At 38.9% G+C, this 17,044-nt stretch overlaps 1 protein-coding gene across 12 annotated transcripts in view; it reads right to left on the bottom strand.

Moving 5' to 3' along the window:
- LOC110453881 (pleckstrin homology-like domain family B member 2) overlaps positions 1-17,044 on the bottom strand; it is a 226,074-nt gene that overhangs the window by 75,124 nt on the left and 133,906 nt on the right. For 11 of the 12 annotated variants that reach the window (XM_021503079.1, XM_021503074.1, XM_021503078.1 and 8 more), the window contains one exon: positions 4,443-7,642. In XM_021503079.1, the coding sequence (XP_021358754.1) occupies positions 4,443-7,642 (3,200 nt within the window). Of the gene's footprint in view, positions 1-4,442; positions 7,643-8,480; positions 8,542-17,044 lie in introns of those variants that run through there. The other variant, XM_021503084.1, reaches the window with a different exon arrangement.

The raw sequence follows: 17,044 nt of genomic DNA, 5'->3' as shown, positions 1-17,044 counted from the left end.
TGAGCCTGTGTTGTTTTCAGGCTTGGCTGGATGTAAATTTAAATATTGTGTTGACTAATTTATCTTCATCAGGTCAAGATAAAAGAGAAAAGCGTTTATATGGTATTTGTCACAGGTATGAGTGAAATCTTCACAATGTTGTGGCCCTAGGAAATGGATTGAGAAACACAAAAATGTTTAGTCATTATAAATTTTTTTCTGATGAAAGAAAATCACCTATTTATCACTTTTACACTACTAGATCAAATTCTAGCCAGCTATTTACTACTAGCTGTGACAACTTACTACAATGACGTCTGATTATTCTGTTCAGCAAGTTTTTGCAACTAAGATACATTAGGAAAGTCATTGTGTCCTCCAGTTAACGGTAACTTGCCAACTTCAATCGTTTACTGAAGATAGAGATTTCTTTATATTTATGTATTAACATTTCTCCCTGAACTTCTGAAGGTTCCATTAGTCCCAGCCCACAATTTATTTCTTCAATAACTTATTATTTCACAGACTTGTGAAATAATATCACTGAAGTTTGTTAACGATTGAGAATTAACTCTGTGTATTTAATGGATGTAATTACTACTTAAACAACTGTCCTTGGATAGCCATTAACTTTTGTTGTATTGTATAGCCTAACATCTTGGCCTTGTCTTCAAATAAAATGGACTTAATTCCTTTATTACATAACCCAGAATAATTCATATCTGGTGAATTATTTTTTCGAATTTTGACAATATTTACAAATTTTATATGAAAACCCAAAGATGAGGCAGTATAAAACCCTCTATGATAATTTTCCATTTATACCTCAATATTTCTAATGTCACCATGACAACCAAATTATAACCCAATTTATAATTATCTCTCATGTGACTGTAAGATACTGTTTTTAAACTTTGAGTCAAACTTGTTAAGCATAATCTGATGTGCGATATGATGTTTACTGTATGACAAGAGACACTTGTAGCCTGTCACCATTATGAGATGTACATATATACAATGGTATAGTCACGGTTTGTTTTATATCTAAAACCAAATTTGTATTTTGCAGCTAATTATTTCGTGGACCAATCCAAAAACAGCCAAGCATTCAGTCTGCACTGTTTTGAGTTAAATGAGGTATAATGAAGCCATAAACAGTTTAAACTGATTTGCCGAAAAATAAAAAATAAATGTTTAGTCATTATAATTTTTTTTCTGATGAAAGAAAATCACTTATTTATCACTTTTACACTACTAGATCAAATTCTAGCCAGCTATTTACTACTAGCTGTGACAACTTACTACAATGACGTCTGATTATTCTGTTCAGCAAGTTTTTGCAACTAAGATACATTAGGAAAGTCATTGTGTCCTCCAGTTAACGGAAACTTAATTGCCAACTTCAATCGTTTACTGAAGATAGAGATTTCTTTATATCTATGTATTAACATTTCTCCCTGAACTTCTGAAGGTTCCATTAGTCCCAGCCCACAATTTATTTCTTCAATCGAACCTCAGAGATCACTGATGGAACAACGTACGGCTTGTACTTAACTCGAACCTCGGAGATCACTGATGGAACAACGTACGGCCTGTGCTTACTCGAACCTCGGTGATCACTGATGGAACAACGTATGACCTGTACTTACTCGAACCTCAGGGATCACTGATGGAACAACGAATGGCCCGTACTAGCTCGAACCTCGGAGAGCACTGATGGAACAACGTATTTTACTGAAGATAGAGATTTCTTTATATCTATGTATTAACATTTCTCCCTGAACTTCTGAAGGTTCCATTAGTCCCAGCCCACAATTTATTTCTTCAATTGAACCTCAGAGATCACTGATGTAACAACGTATGGCCTGTACTAACTCGAACCTCGGAGATCCCTGATGGAACAACGTACGGCCTTTCCTTACTCGAACCTCAGAGATCACTGATGGAACAACGTATGGCCTGTACTAGCTCGAACCTCGGAGATCACTGATGGAACAACGTATGGCCTGTACTTACTCGAACCTCAGAGAGCACTGATGGAACAACGTACGGTCTGTACTTACTCGAACCTCAGCGGTCACTGATGGAACAACGTATGGCCTGTACTTACTCGAAACTCAGAGATCACTGATGGAACTACGTACGGCCTGTACTTACTCGAACCACAGAGATCACTGATGGAACAACGAATGGCCTGTACTTACTCGAACCTCCGAGATCACTGATGGAACAACGTACGGCCCGTACTTACTCGAACCTCAGAGAGCACTGATGGAACAACGTACGGTCTGTACTTACTCGAACCTCAGAGATCACTGATGGAACAACGTACGGCTTGTACTTAACTCGAACCTCGGAGATCACTGATGGAACAGAGATGTCTGGTGTTTTGCTTTTTCATTTTTCGGCAAATCAGTTTAAACTGTTTTTGGCTTCATTATACCTCATTTAACTCAATACAGTGCAGACTGAATGCTTGGCTGTTTTTGGATTGGTCCACGAAACAGTTAGCTGCAAAGTACAAATTTGGTTTTAGGAATAAAATAAAATGTGATTATACCATTGTGTATGTACATCTCATAATGGTGACAGGCTACAAGTGTCTCTTGTCATACAGTAAACATCATATCGCACATCAGATTATGCTTAACAAGTTTGACTCAAAGTTTAAAAACAGTATCTTACAGTCACATGAGAGATAATTATAAATTGGGTTATAATTTGGTTGTCATGGTGACATTAGATATATTGAGGTATAAATGGAAAATTATCATAGAGGGTTTTATACTGCCTCATCATTGGGTTTTCATATAAAATTTGTAAATATTGTCAAAATTCGAAAAAATAATTCACCAGATATGAATTATTCTGTGTTATGTAATAAGGGAATTAAGTCCATTTTATTTGAAGACAAGGTGGCGCCCAATAATAACGTTAATGTACACTACAGCTGCTCGGCACCATAAACACTATCTGGAAGGCCTTCCTACAACAACGCCTTGTGACTGCTAAGCACAGTGTTGGGTTAAGGCTATCAGAGTTGTCTCCCTTGAACTGCATGCAACAGTTTTCATATGACCTTCTTCAAGTTTTGATGACTTTTTTGACAGAAACATTCCATTTTCGCAGATAAATGTCAAAACATCCCCAAAAATGAACAGTTGAGAAAGTTGATCACATCCTTGATATCTTTCACAGACTTTTATAACAGTGGTCTATGATACTGGTCTAGGGTCATAACTAATTGGTATTTTATTTCATGGGGAAAATTTCTCCGAAAATTTTGAAATACACTTAAATTTATACATAAAAAAAAAAAGAAATTGAAAAGATGTATTTTTTATCTTATTACTCTAAATAATCAAATTCTAAAGAATTAATTATTTACTTCCTCTGATTTCAATGTAATATTCTGCATATTTGTTCTAAGATATATAAATTGATGAACAGTTATTAGGGACTCTTGATCAATGATAGAAACTATATCTTACAATAGAAAATGTAACCAGATCAACGTTTTTTTCAGAAATCGGGGAAAAAATCTCCACACCTGATTATGTTATATGCTATTAACTCATTCACCCCTGAAATTTAAAAATGAACTATTCCAACATTTGAATTGGAAGAGTTCAAACGTGTCTTCAGGGGTGAATGAGTTAACCAATGAAAGGAAAAACAATGAAAAAATGTGTTTAGATCTTATTTATAAAAATCCCCTACATTTAACTTTTGTACCAGACTTTGTGACCTTGACCTTGCAAACCACCTTACAAAGATAATTGTAACATGAAAATGTTTTCAATCAAAACCTTTCGTCCCAATGTTTGTCACTGAACTTTGACCTAAAGCAGACCACCCTGTAGTGGTTGGAAATATGTGTCAAGGAAGTCCATTTAACTACATTTTGTGAATTAGAATTAGTATTCTAATTCACCTGCTAATTCTCAACGCCAAATTATAGAACCACCGGCGGGATTTGAGGATGCCCTACCGGCTGGTTCCAGGGAGGGTAAGCAAAAAGACTCCACCCCTGAAATCCACCAGTTACTTTTACTGAAGTGACCTTAACCATTGAATATAAGTATCATGAATTAGCCCTAAAATCTAAACTATTGTTTATTGATTTTAACTCATTGACACCTGAATACACATTTTAACTCTTCCAATTCAATGGTTGGAATAGTCCACTATGAAATTTCAGGGGTGAATGAGTTAATTCAATAAGATGACCAGCATTTGACTCTCTGATCGATTGGACATGAATAGAACACCTCCGCTGCTCAACCATCAAGTTTTCTCAAGATCAATCCTGTTCCCTCCAACACCATCCACCAACACACTGTGTATTGGGTAAGGCCAACAATTGTAATTAATACAACTTGATATTCAATATTTTGAAATTATTGTAAAGTAGATAAATTTCGATGATTTGGTGTAGTGACATAAAAGATGTGCCAGCTTACCTCTGTAAAGTTGAAGCTACATTCACTAGATGACTCCACCCCACTGGAGGATGCCCGGTCGTGGGCCTGCGTTAGTATATGCTCCGTATCACTGTTTACGGGAGTTTCATCCGATTTTTTACTGCTGCTATTAGATCCCGAGGAGTTCCGAATGGAAGACACGACATTAGAATCAATGGAACTCACTTTAGAGTGATAAGTATCACTAGTAGTATTAATCCTTTTGGAAGACACAGATGAAGTATAATCCGGGGTTATAATCCCAGACTCCTTGTTACGATAAAATGGCACATTTTCGTAAACCCCCTCCCCTATATCCCTAGGGAACGGGCCAGGCCCAGGGATATTACTAGTGTATTCATTAGAATGATCCGACAAATGACCTTGACCTCCTGAAGTGCGAAGATACATTTCACACCGTTCCATTCGGACAGATTTTTCTACTTCTGCCGAATCTATAGATTGGTTGAGAGACACATGGTTATTTAGGCTGTTAACAGACACATCCTCTTGGCCAGACTTTTGTGTGTGAACAACATCCAACTTGGAAGACACGTTTTCTTTGCTGTTTGATTTACGACTTTTAACACTGGAGTTGTCGTCTGATTTTTTACTAGAGGAAGACAGACTTTCACTGCTCGACACTTTCACACTTTGATTTTGTAGATCTTCATACCGCATCATCCTGCGTCCAATCTTCGGGCTCCTGCTGCCCATGATCGGAGAGAAATGTGGACTTTTGAGAGGCTCCTCAGGAGAAATTTTATTGCGATTTCTCTCTTCAATGAAACTCCTTCTCAGTGGCTCCCCACCTATGATGGGGCGGCGTTTTATCGTTCCCGTGTCCTCAGAGTTCCCACCGGACGATTCTTCCTCAGAGTTTGAAGAATTGGAGTTACATCGCCGGACTTGAAATCCCACCATGTCCTTGTGGGGATTGTTTGGCGATGACAACATTGTGAGTGAACCATTGGTTTTGATCTTTGACATTGAGCTACGGAACTCAGACTTGTCTTTTCTGTCAAGTGAACTAGTTCCATCCTGGTCGTTCAAGTTCAATAATTGGTTTGGTCGCTGTACAGGTCTACGTTCAACGTCATCCTGATTTTGTTGTAACAGTCCGGGTTTCTGAGAAGCTTGAACTATCTGTTGTTCTCTCTCCTTGCGATTTAAGGTTGCAGCTGATTCAGAAATTAACTGGTGGATTTCAGGGGTGGAGTCTTTTTGCTTACCCTCCCTGGAACCAGCCGGTAGGGCATCCTCAAATCCCGCCGGTGGTTCTATAATTTGGCGTTGAGAATTAGCAGGTGAGTTAGAATACTGCCAGTTCATCTCCTGTGTGGTATTGTTCTGTGAGTTTTTGGTAGATTTAGACTGCTGTCCACCGCCCGCCATGTTGGCGCCCATGTGATCAGTTACGGAGACGGACTTGGCTAAAGAGTATATAAACTCCCCACTGTTTTCACTTGATTTAGGAGACCTGATTACCCCCTGTTGTTTGTCTACCATTAACTTGTGGGAAGGTGAAATTATTTTGTTTTCCTCTGCAACATATTTTGGACTTGATGAAGAAGGTTTTGTTTCGTCCAAGATAGTTTTGGGCGAAGAAGTGATAAATTCTCTAACATCAGGATGTAAATTTTGCATATTTTGATTTTGTGAGAACCCATTGACTCTTACTTCCTGTTGCCTTGGTGAACCCTGACCTCTGATTTTTTGACCTTCATATTCTGCCATGGGCGGTAGACTTGGTCTTTGTAAGTAGGATGGACTCTGCATGGCTGGCGATCCATCCCTACGGTTGTCAGGAGAGCTAACTACCATATTCTCATACGACCCATATTCTACGTTTAGTCCTGGTGATTGAGATATCTGTCCCTGATAGACAGAGGGGCTGTTGTTTGACCCCAGGAAATTTGGAGGCGATTTGTAGCTGAATGTTCCATTTGCTGTTGGAGTGGTCTGCCCTGGTAGGTTTGACGGTGAGGTGGGCGTCAAGCTTCCATCCCTATCCTCAACAGATTCCACTGATTTGTTGTTGTTTTCCAAAAACTCCTGCATGGACCAGGGTTTCAGCAGGGGAGGTTTCGTTTGACCAAGCACACTAGAAACAGAACTTTTTTCACTACCTTTTTCATCTTCAATTTGTTTCTCATACTCTGCACACATATTTAATATTTCCTCTAATCGTTGTTTTTCCAGACGTTCCATTTCCTGTTCCTTTTTCCGCTCGGAGACCATTTCCTGGTGTTTGATGGACAAGTCTTGTTGACTTGAAGTCAGTTCATTAAAATCAAAGTCCATTCCATCAAATGTGTTCCGATTACTTTCACTGCCAGGGTCAAACTCTGGCTTCTTCGTTGGACTAATAGATGAAAGGAGATCACCATTCATAATGCTTTCTGCTAGAGACTCTGCAGTTGTCGCCATGACAACCTTAGTGCTAGCTAAATCAGGTGTTCGCATCCTGGTCACTGATTGGTCAGTTCGGGGAGTTGTACTACCGGATGATGAAGTGTGTAGTGTCTTGCTACTGGACAAAGATTCGTCAGATTTTGACGAGTCAGAATTTGAGTTCCAACTTAAAGTAGCACCACCACTAACACTACTGACGCTGGTCAGTGAGCCGGAACTGTTACTTCCTGTACTGACAACACGTTCGTTGTTTCCTGTTCCTGTATTTCCCCGTAAGACACTGAGTGACACACGTGTTGTAGCGGTCTCTTTACTAAACACCTTCTCTCCGGAGTATGTCCCTGGACTCTGTCCTGGTCGAGATTTCTGACGTTCCATTGACTTTGCAGGATAAGTAGGCGTATTCGCCGTCTTTCCCGGTTCTGGTATATACTGCCTAGCCAGTGGAGATCTGGTCGTGGATGACGAAATACTCTGTTGAGAATAAAGAGACGGATCGTATCGTTCGTGTTCTGGCGAGAAAAATTTATTGGTGGGTGACTTGGCAGTGGGGGAGTTCTTCCCACGCGATATTAATTCAAATTTGCAGACTTTGTTCATAAAATCATCCTGCTCATTACTTTCAGAAATGGAGTCTTTGGGTGACCGACTGACCGACCGAAGAGACTGACCCCTTTCCGTAGGTCCGATAGGATAGGACCGGTCAGAGCCTGATGATGACCGGCGCTGGAGATTGCTGGCCGCATTGGACATCATCTGCATGTATTCCGGATTGTCCTCCAGGTCTGAAACAGACAAAACACAATCAGTTACAGCAACACTAACAACAGACAAAAACAACCTCAATAGATCAAGCTCATTCAGGAAACATATATTATTCACCTATACTGCAGACAGCGCTGTAAAAGTCACCTGTGATTTTGTGCAGTGTTGTATTTTCACATTTTAATTTATAACAAGTTTGAAGTTTAGAGAAAATAACCTATGTAGTATTACCTGACCATAGAAGTGTGCAGTTTTATTGAATTTGTGATTTTACCTTACAGCAAAATTATACTGTAACCAATTATCTCACATAACAGGAGTGTTGAGATAAATACACTATATATCTATCACATACTACCTCGTATTTCTGGGTATGAATTCCTGTGATACGACCAGTTGTGATGTCATCAGTTGATAATGAAATGATGTCAAACTTCATGAAATATACATTTCCCCTTCAAAACTGATGGAATTGATATCAAGTGGTGAAATATAAATGAATGTCTTACAATTTGTATTTCAAACACTGAAATGGACATATATGGTTGACAGTACTAATTTCTAGTTTTTCTTATTACAATTTACACAGGCTGTCAGTACCAGTCAGCTGGTTTCTAATATAAATTGTTTTTTACCAATAAAAATATCATCATCTTTCCAAATATCACAGACAAAAACACTATAACCATTGAGATAGTTATTTTGTTTGACTTTTTTTCACAATTCAATTATGATTATCTTTCAAACTCAAAACAATTAAAACAGAAACAAAGTTACCATGACAAAATGAACCTATATATTGTCAGACACGTAATATTTCTCAATAACAAACAATGCTCTTATATTAAACAACATTACCAAAGCGCTTCAGGAATTGTTCCAACAACATGGTTATCCAAATCACCAGAGCAGGAATATATGTGTTTTGTAAACATACAATATGTCAAATCCGCCTCCTCTCACATCAAAATTTGAATATTTGAGATGAAATCGTACAATGTGACCGGTCCCATTTCACTATAAGTTAAGTGTAGGAGAAATGTGGACGGACAGGTTTGGTGAATATTGATGTTACATAATGGTGTCTGGTTATAATGGGACTTCAATATCAGATAAACCTCTCGATCGTCATAGAAACCCGTCTGGCTCCTCGACAAGCCATTAGCAATGAAGTCATATGTAGTCACATTACACCACTGCCTTCTTATTAATACACAGAATTCAGAAATGTGTTAATTTGAAATATGATTTCATAATGTAAGTTTGTAATTACACTATAGACAGTTGAAATTAAAATAACGAAAATGCATCAAATGTAGAACTCTATGAATCTAAGAGGCATAAAATGTCCAAATATCAAATTAGCAAGCTATTATTATTATATCCTAAGCTTTTCATATTTTTTCAATTTCAAATATTATCGAGACATATTTGTTTGGAACATTTCCCATTCTTTCATGTGCATGTCAAAGATACACCTTAAGTACCATTTCTGAGTTTTTAACAAAACAATTCCAAATATACTGAAAGTGCATTCCAAATCAATATATATATATATATATTTGACTATTTTGGTAGAAATTCTCTATAATAACCTGCTCACAGCATTCCTTATTCAATTATTTTGGCCTCAAAGTTTCACCTACAAAATATTTATAATTATGAATTCCACTTTTGACCTTTAATTGAGCCAGAAAAACATGGTCAGAAAACCCATATATAACTGTGAGGAGAATATTAATATTGTATCTGTCAACACTGGGGTCTCCGACCTAGAAACCTCCTTTATTTGTAAGCCACAGTCTATCACACAGGACAGTGAAGAACAGACTCTGTAAACACAATCAGATTCATTCTGGACTTTAATCAAAGAAAGTCATACAACACAGGGCTTATTTCTCCTCTACGATTATGACACATTCCCGAATATCTACACACACACAACAGGAGCCAATAGACAGGTCATCACAAACCTAAACGTGTGTCCACTTCTTTTGATTCATCTTCTCTAGGCGTTACCGACATCTGTCTTGATCCCCAAGCTTTAAAAATCCACTATGATGTCCGGACTTGGATAGCTAGGGTATCAATATTGGACTCATTCAACGCCCGCAATGTTGGACCGACATCCTGCGTGTATATCCATGCAGTGACGGAATATGGACTAATTAACAAGGTTCTACAGTACATATGATGTACAAAGTGTCCAGAATATGAAGGTTCCAATATACACAAAAAATGTCCAGACTATTGAAGTTCCACTGTACACAAAAACCAAAGTTCCTGGCTAACAAGGTTCCACTGTACACACAAACCAAAGGTCCTGGCTAACAAGGTTCCACTGTACACACAAACCAAAGGTCCTGGCTAACAAGGTTCCACTGTACACACAAACCAAAGGTCCTGGCTAACAAGGTTCCACTGTACACACAAACCAAAGGTCCTGGCTAACAAGGTTCCACTGTACACACAAACCAAAGGTCCTGGCTAACAAGGTTCCACTGTACACACAAACCAAAGGTCCTGGCTAACAAGGTTCCACTGTACACACAAACCAAAGGTCCTGGCTAACAAGGTTCCACTGTACACACAAACCAGTGTCCAAACTAGCATCGAAGGTATAAATATGTTATCACATACGAGTGAATTAGGATATTTAGCTCTGGTGTACACAGGACATTCGGACTAGAATTATGATGATGTCTGTATCCTGGTGGTCACTGATCCAGGTAATAGATATGTATGTGACAGGTAGGGACATTTACACCTGTAACAGGTGTGTCCACTGACGGGACAGTAATCATACCTGACATGTTTTACTGGAGGGGAGACTGGTCACGTAACACTTCACACCTATAGCCTGGTTTGTTAAATATAAATATATCTCTTACCTTATGGACAAACTCATGTAAAAAGTATCTGTCTAATATTTACCAAAATTGTCCTGTAGTGTTGATAAAGTTTGTCAACTAATATTGACCAAGTGTGTCTGCAATCATTGACCAAGTTGGTCTGCTAGTATTGACCACGATTGTCTGCTAGTAATGTATTGACCAAATTGGTCTGCTAACATTGACCAAGTATGTCTGCTAGTACTGACCAAGTTGGTCTGATAGCATTGACCAAGTTTGTCTGCTAGGATTGATTAAGTTGGTCTGCTAGCTTGATGAAGTTGGTCTATTGGTCTGCTAGCATTGATAAAGTTGGTCTATTGGTCTGAAAGCATTGACCAAGTTTGTCTGCTAGCATTGATCAAGTTTGTCTGCTAGTATTGATCAAGTTGGTCTGCTAGCATTGATCAAGTTGGTCTGCAAGCATTGATCAAGTTTGTTTGCTAGTATTGATCAAGTTGGTCTGCTAGCATTGATCAAGTTGGTCTGCAAGCATTGATCAAGTTTGTTTGCTAGTATTGATCAAGTTGGTCTGCTAGCAGTGATCAAGTCTGTGTGCTAGTACTGACCAAGTTGGGCTGATAGCATTTACCAAGTTTGTCTGCTAGTATTGATCAAGTTTGTCTGCTAGTATTGATCAAGTTGGGCTGATAGCATTGATCAAATTGGTCTGCTAGCATTGATCAAGTCTGTCTGCTAGTACTGACCAAGTTGGGCTGATAGCATTGACCAAGTTTGTCTGCTAGTATTGATCAAGTTTGTTTGCTAGTATTGATCAAGTTTGTCTGCTAGCATTGATCAAGTTGGTCTGCTAGCATTGATCAAGTTTGTTTGCTAGTATTGATCAAGTTGGTTTGCTAGTATTAATCAAGTTGGTCTGCTAGTATTGACACAGTCTGTTTGCTAGTATTGACACAGTCTGTCTGCTAGTATTGACACAGTCTGTCTGCTAGCATTGACCAAGTTTGTCTGCTAGTATTGACACAGTCTGTCTGCTAGTATTGACACAGTCTGTCTGCTAATATTGACACAGTCTGTCTGCTAGTATTGACCAAGTCTGTCTGCTAGTATTGACACATTCTGTCTGCTAGTATAGACACAGTCTGTCCGCTAGTATTGACACAGTTTGTCTGCTAGTATAGACACAGTCTGTCCGCTAGTATTGACACAGTCTGTCTGCTAGTATTGACACAGTCTGTCTGCTAGTATAGACACAGTCTGTCTGCTAGTATTGACACAGTCTGTCTGCTAGCATTGACAGTCTGTCTGCTAGTATTGACCAAGTCTGTCTGCTAGTATTGACACAGTCTGTCTGCTAGTATTGACACAGTCTGTCTGCTAGTATATATTGACACAGTCTGTCTATTAGTGTAAATCAAGTCCGTCCACATGCACACACATGTTTTGATATAGATGTTTTAAAACAATTGATTCATTGTTAAACATGTTTATATTTAGCACTGCTTTTGTTCGTGGAACTTGGAAATGATATTGATCAAACCTCATCTCTACTTGCCAAATATGTGCTGATTGTTTGACAATAGATTTTATCAATGCACTGGTCATTTGTCAGTGCCAGGACACCTGGCTGGGGCTGTAAACTGACCATCAATCAAACCTTAATTGAATCCCCACCATCCAGGTAATACAGGTGTCTGATGGATGACCCAGTTACAGGTAGTGATTGTATATACAATGGTGGGAGAGATGGAAGCTTGTCCCATTATCCTGAATATCTATAAATATAGAAAGATTTAATCAATTGTCCTTGAGGCTTTAAAACTGATGAGTGATTCTGCTCGCTTATAACTTACGTGTCCATATCATGTGACTTTATAAATTGTGTAGAATGTTATCAAAATATATGAAAATTGTTCAATTTAACTTAAATGATCTTTAATAGTTTCCATTTTATATGAAATTTATATAACAATCAAATGATTTTTATTTTAAAATAACATTGTACAGGATTCTACCCTAACCTCCACACTCAAACTTGCGAACTCTCCATTTTTTGGAGGAGACTCCCGATTTTGGACCCTAAAGTTGAGCATTTCCAACCAGTGCTGTACTATCACTATTTTCTAAGATCTGATGATTTCATCTGAAAGAACAGCTCAAAAGATGCTGTTTAAAAATGGAAATTTTCCCTGAGTTGTTACATTCATACATTTTATTTATGTTTTAATTTTGAGCATGCGTAATCCCCCATGGAAATTTCAAAAAGTTGACAAGTATGTTGTACACTTGAAGGGAGAACTTCCACATACGATACCCGATACCTTACTCTATTTTCTTACCCGGCATATTGATAAAAAGTGACAATGACATTGCAAAATCAACAAATATGCAACCAATTTTTTTAAGATAAAATATATATTGACAAAGTTCAGAACAATTATGGTATATATAAATATCTTTTCTTCTTCTAAAGTTTAAGTTACATATGTCACAGGACTTTTATGATGAAGTTCAGCTTTCTTTTCCTATTTCACAATGTACAACCCTGTCACCAGGAAAGGTGTATAGAATTATTTATCTTTGTTTATCTCTTTGACAGGCTGGTATTGTGATCCTGCTTTCCTTTGTAACACTTATATTACTACTCTGCCCTGAACCACATGTCCAGTCTCAACTCCTGGGGTGTGATCCTGCTCACAGACAAGCTGTTGATGGGTGTACAAAGATAGTATCAATACAAACATTGACCAGACTCAGATATAAACTCCGATTCACAAGGAATCTTGTCTAAATACACAAGAGTAATGTAATACAGGATTAAGTTCTTGCCCGAAGGCCTGATATGGTCAGAGCTGAATGATAAACAAATCAACAACTTCATACCGGTCTGGGAGACTTTGTAGGCCTGATAGCGGTCAAGCTTATAAACAAATCAACGTCTCCATACCTGTCTGATAAACTTGGTATTGAACTGGCAAAGATTGATGAGTAAAATATACATTGCATTAAATATACAACTATTGCCATTTCCTTAGAATGTTCACAGTGGCAAAGGAGCATTGATATAATTATTATCTAATGACTTGATTTCTTTAGAATGCAGATGATCCCTGGCATGTTCTCCACACCGTGGAACGCTGACCACTGGCCCGAGCTTGCCCCATTAGCGAGGTACAGAGCTGTTATTTGGGCTATATTGTGGCTAAATTGTAGCTTGTCAATTACCACCCGATAAACAAAGAGTAACATTTCCCTCCAAAATGGTCGAAAGCATATCATTTAACATTGAAAGAAAGCACTGGTCCCCTAAAAATCAAATGCTGCCCGATATACCAGTTACACCACTACCCGATCACCCAGTCTGATTTTACCCGATATACCAGGAACGTACACCACTACCCGATCAACCAGTCTGATTTTACCCGATATACCAGTTACACCACTACCGATCCCCCAATCTGATTTTACCCGATATACCAGTTACACCCCTACCCGATCACCCAGTCTGATTTTCCCCGATATACCAGTTACACTACTATCCGATCACCCCGTGAATTTACCCGATATACCAGTTACACCTCTACCGATCGCCCAGTCTGATTTTACCCGATATCCCAGTTACACCACTACCCGATCACCCATTGAATTTACCCGATATACCAGTTACATCACTACCCACTCACCCACTGAAGTTACCCGATATACCAGTTACACCACTCCCCGATCACCCAGTGAATTTACCCGAGATACCAGGTACACCACTACCCAATCACCCAGTGGATACACCAGTTACACCACTACCTGATCACCAAGTGAATTTACTCCAAGTCATAAATCATCACCAACAGCAATTAGTCTGATTTTACCCGATATACCAGTTACACCACTACCGAATCACCCAGTGGATATACCAGTTACACCACTACCGACCACCCAATCTGATTTTACCCGATATCCCAGTTACACTACTATCCGATCACCCAGTGAATTTTCCCGATATACCAGTTACACCACTACCGATCCCCCAATCTGATTTTACCCGATATACCAGTTACGCCACTACCCAATCACCCAGTGGATACACCAGTTACACCACTACCTGATCACCAAGTGAATTTACTCCAAGTCATAAATCATCACCAACAGCAATTAGTCTGATTTTACCCGATATACCAGTTACCCCACTACCGATCCCCCAATCTGATTTTACCCGATATACCAGTTACACCACTACCGCTCACCCAATCTGATTTTACCCGATATCCCAGTTACCCCACTACCCGATCACCCAGTCTGATTTTTCCCGATATACCAGTTACACCACTACCCAATCACCCATTGGATATACCATTTACACCACTACCCAATCACCCAGTGAATTTACCCGATATATCAGTTACACCACTACCCGATCACCCAGTAGGTACAGAGCTGTTATTTGGGCTATATTGTGGCTAAATTGTAGATTGTCAATTACCACCCGATAAACAAAGAGTAACATTTCCCTCAAAAATGGTCGAAAGCATATCATTTAACATTGAAAGAAAGCACTGGCCCCCTAAAAACCAAATGCTGCCCGATATACCAGTTACACCACTACCCGATCCCCCAGTGATTTTACCCGATATACCAGTTACGCTACTATCCGATCACCCAGTGAATTTACACGATATACCAGTTACACCACTACCCAATCTCCCAGTGGATATACCAGTTACACCACTCCCCAATCCCCCAGTGAATTTACCCGATATACCAGTTACACCTCTACCGATCGCCCAGTCTGATTTTACCCGATATCCCAGTTACACCACTACCCGATCACCAAATGATTTTACCCGATATACCAGTTACACCCCTATCCGATCACCCAGTGAATTTACCCGAGATACCAGGTACACCACTACCCAATCACCCAGTGGATATATCAGTTACACCACTACCCAATCCCCCAGTGGATACACCAGTTACACCACTACCTGATCACCAAGTGAATTTACTCCAAGTCATAAATCATCACCAACAGCAATTAGTCTGATTTTACCCGATATACCAGTTACACTCCTATCCGATCACCCAGTGAATTTACCCGATAGACCAGTTACACCACTACCCGATCACCCAGTAGGTACAGAGCTGTTATTTGGGCTATATTGTGGCTAAATTGTAGATTGTCAATTACCACCCGATAAACAAAGAGTAACATTTCCCTCAAAAATGGTCGAAAGCATATCATTTAACATTGAAAGAAAGCACTGGCCCCCTAAAAACCAAATGCTGCCCGATATACCAGTTACACCCCTACCCAATCACCCAGTGGATATACCAGTTACACTACTACCCAATCACCCAGTGGATATACCAGTTACGCCACTACCCAATCACCCAGTGGATACACCAGTTACACCACTACCCGATCACCCAGTGAATTTACTCCAAGTCATAAATCATCACCAACAGCAATTTAACATACATTTTACATTTCTACAAACTTTAAAAAAATATTTAAATAGTTTCCTAGCTAGATCGTGTGATCGTTCAAATCTGTGGAATTTTAAATAGGTACTGGAGATCGAGAATTACACATTCCAACACTTCTAAAACGAAGTTGTAGGGGGAGGGCTACATTTACAAACCCTAGCTCACAGATCATTTCTAAAACCTCTTGAATTGAAATCTAAGATGGAGACAACTCCATTTATAAACAAGAACAGTGTGTTTTACACTTGAATTATACAATATCTATCTGTATTAGAATCTCCAAATCCATGTTTAGTTAAAAGCTAGCTGTTAGGCTAGCTGACTGTAGTGTCGTAACCTGCCTTTGATGTATCCCCTACCTGTATAACCCTCATCACTTATATTTACCTGGTCTCCTCAACTCATTCCTCTTAGTCAGCTTAACACACGCCAATCTTAATATGAGGGTTAGATCTTGTTAGAGCACGGAAATTGATGAAGTTTAACAGATCACTTTTAAATGGTAGCCATATTCAAGGTACCTGTACAATCTGAACTTTTATCTCACCTGTAATACCACCAACTCATTCCTCCTTGTCAGGACAACAAACTTCAATTCTAATAAAAGCATTATTTGTCAGATTTTGCTATCTAAAATATTTCACTAGAAAACTGAATTTGATGAAGTTACGCAGACTAATTTAAATGATAGCCTGTTATACTTCCATTGACCTGAGTTAATGTGTACAAGATCCCAGTGTAATTACTAATGAGCCTTAATCCTGTAACATCATTATTACCACCGGGTAAGTCCTGTATACACCACGATAAAAATAAGGTACGCAAGACTGTACCTTAGTCACAAGACTGTCACAAGACTGTACCTTAGTCACAAGACTGTACCTTAGTTACGAAGCGTTTTGTTAGCTATATCTGTAACATGTGAATGTTAAAAAAAGTTGGTGATTAAGTGCTAATTAATTAATTGAACAGCTGTATCTATATAGATAAACAGAGTAGGGAACATCATGTTATGTGGACATTAAACCTGATCACCTCCCCCCCCCACCCCCACCCATCACACCCCTCCATCACATCCCCACACCTCTC

Source organism: Mizuhopecten yessoensis, unplaced genomic scaffold, assembly GCF_002113885.1.
Source record: "Mizuhopecten yessoensis strain PY_sf001 unplaced genomic scaffold, ASM211388v2 scaffold7529, whole genome shotgun sequence".
Classification (NCBI taxonomy): domain Eukaryota; kingdom Metazoa; phylum Mollusca; class Bivalvia; order Pectinida; family Pectinidae; genus Mizuhopecten; species Mizuhopecten yessoensis.
This window is presented reverse-complemented; position numbering and strand designations above follow the sequence as displayed.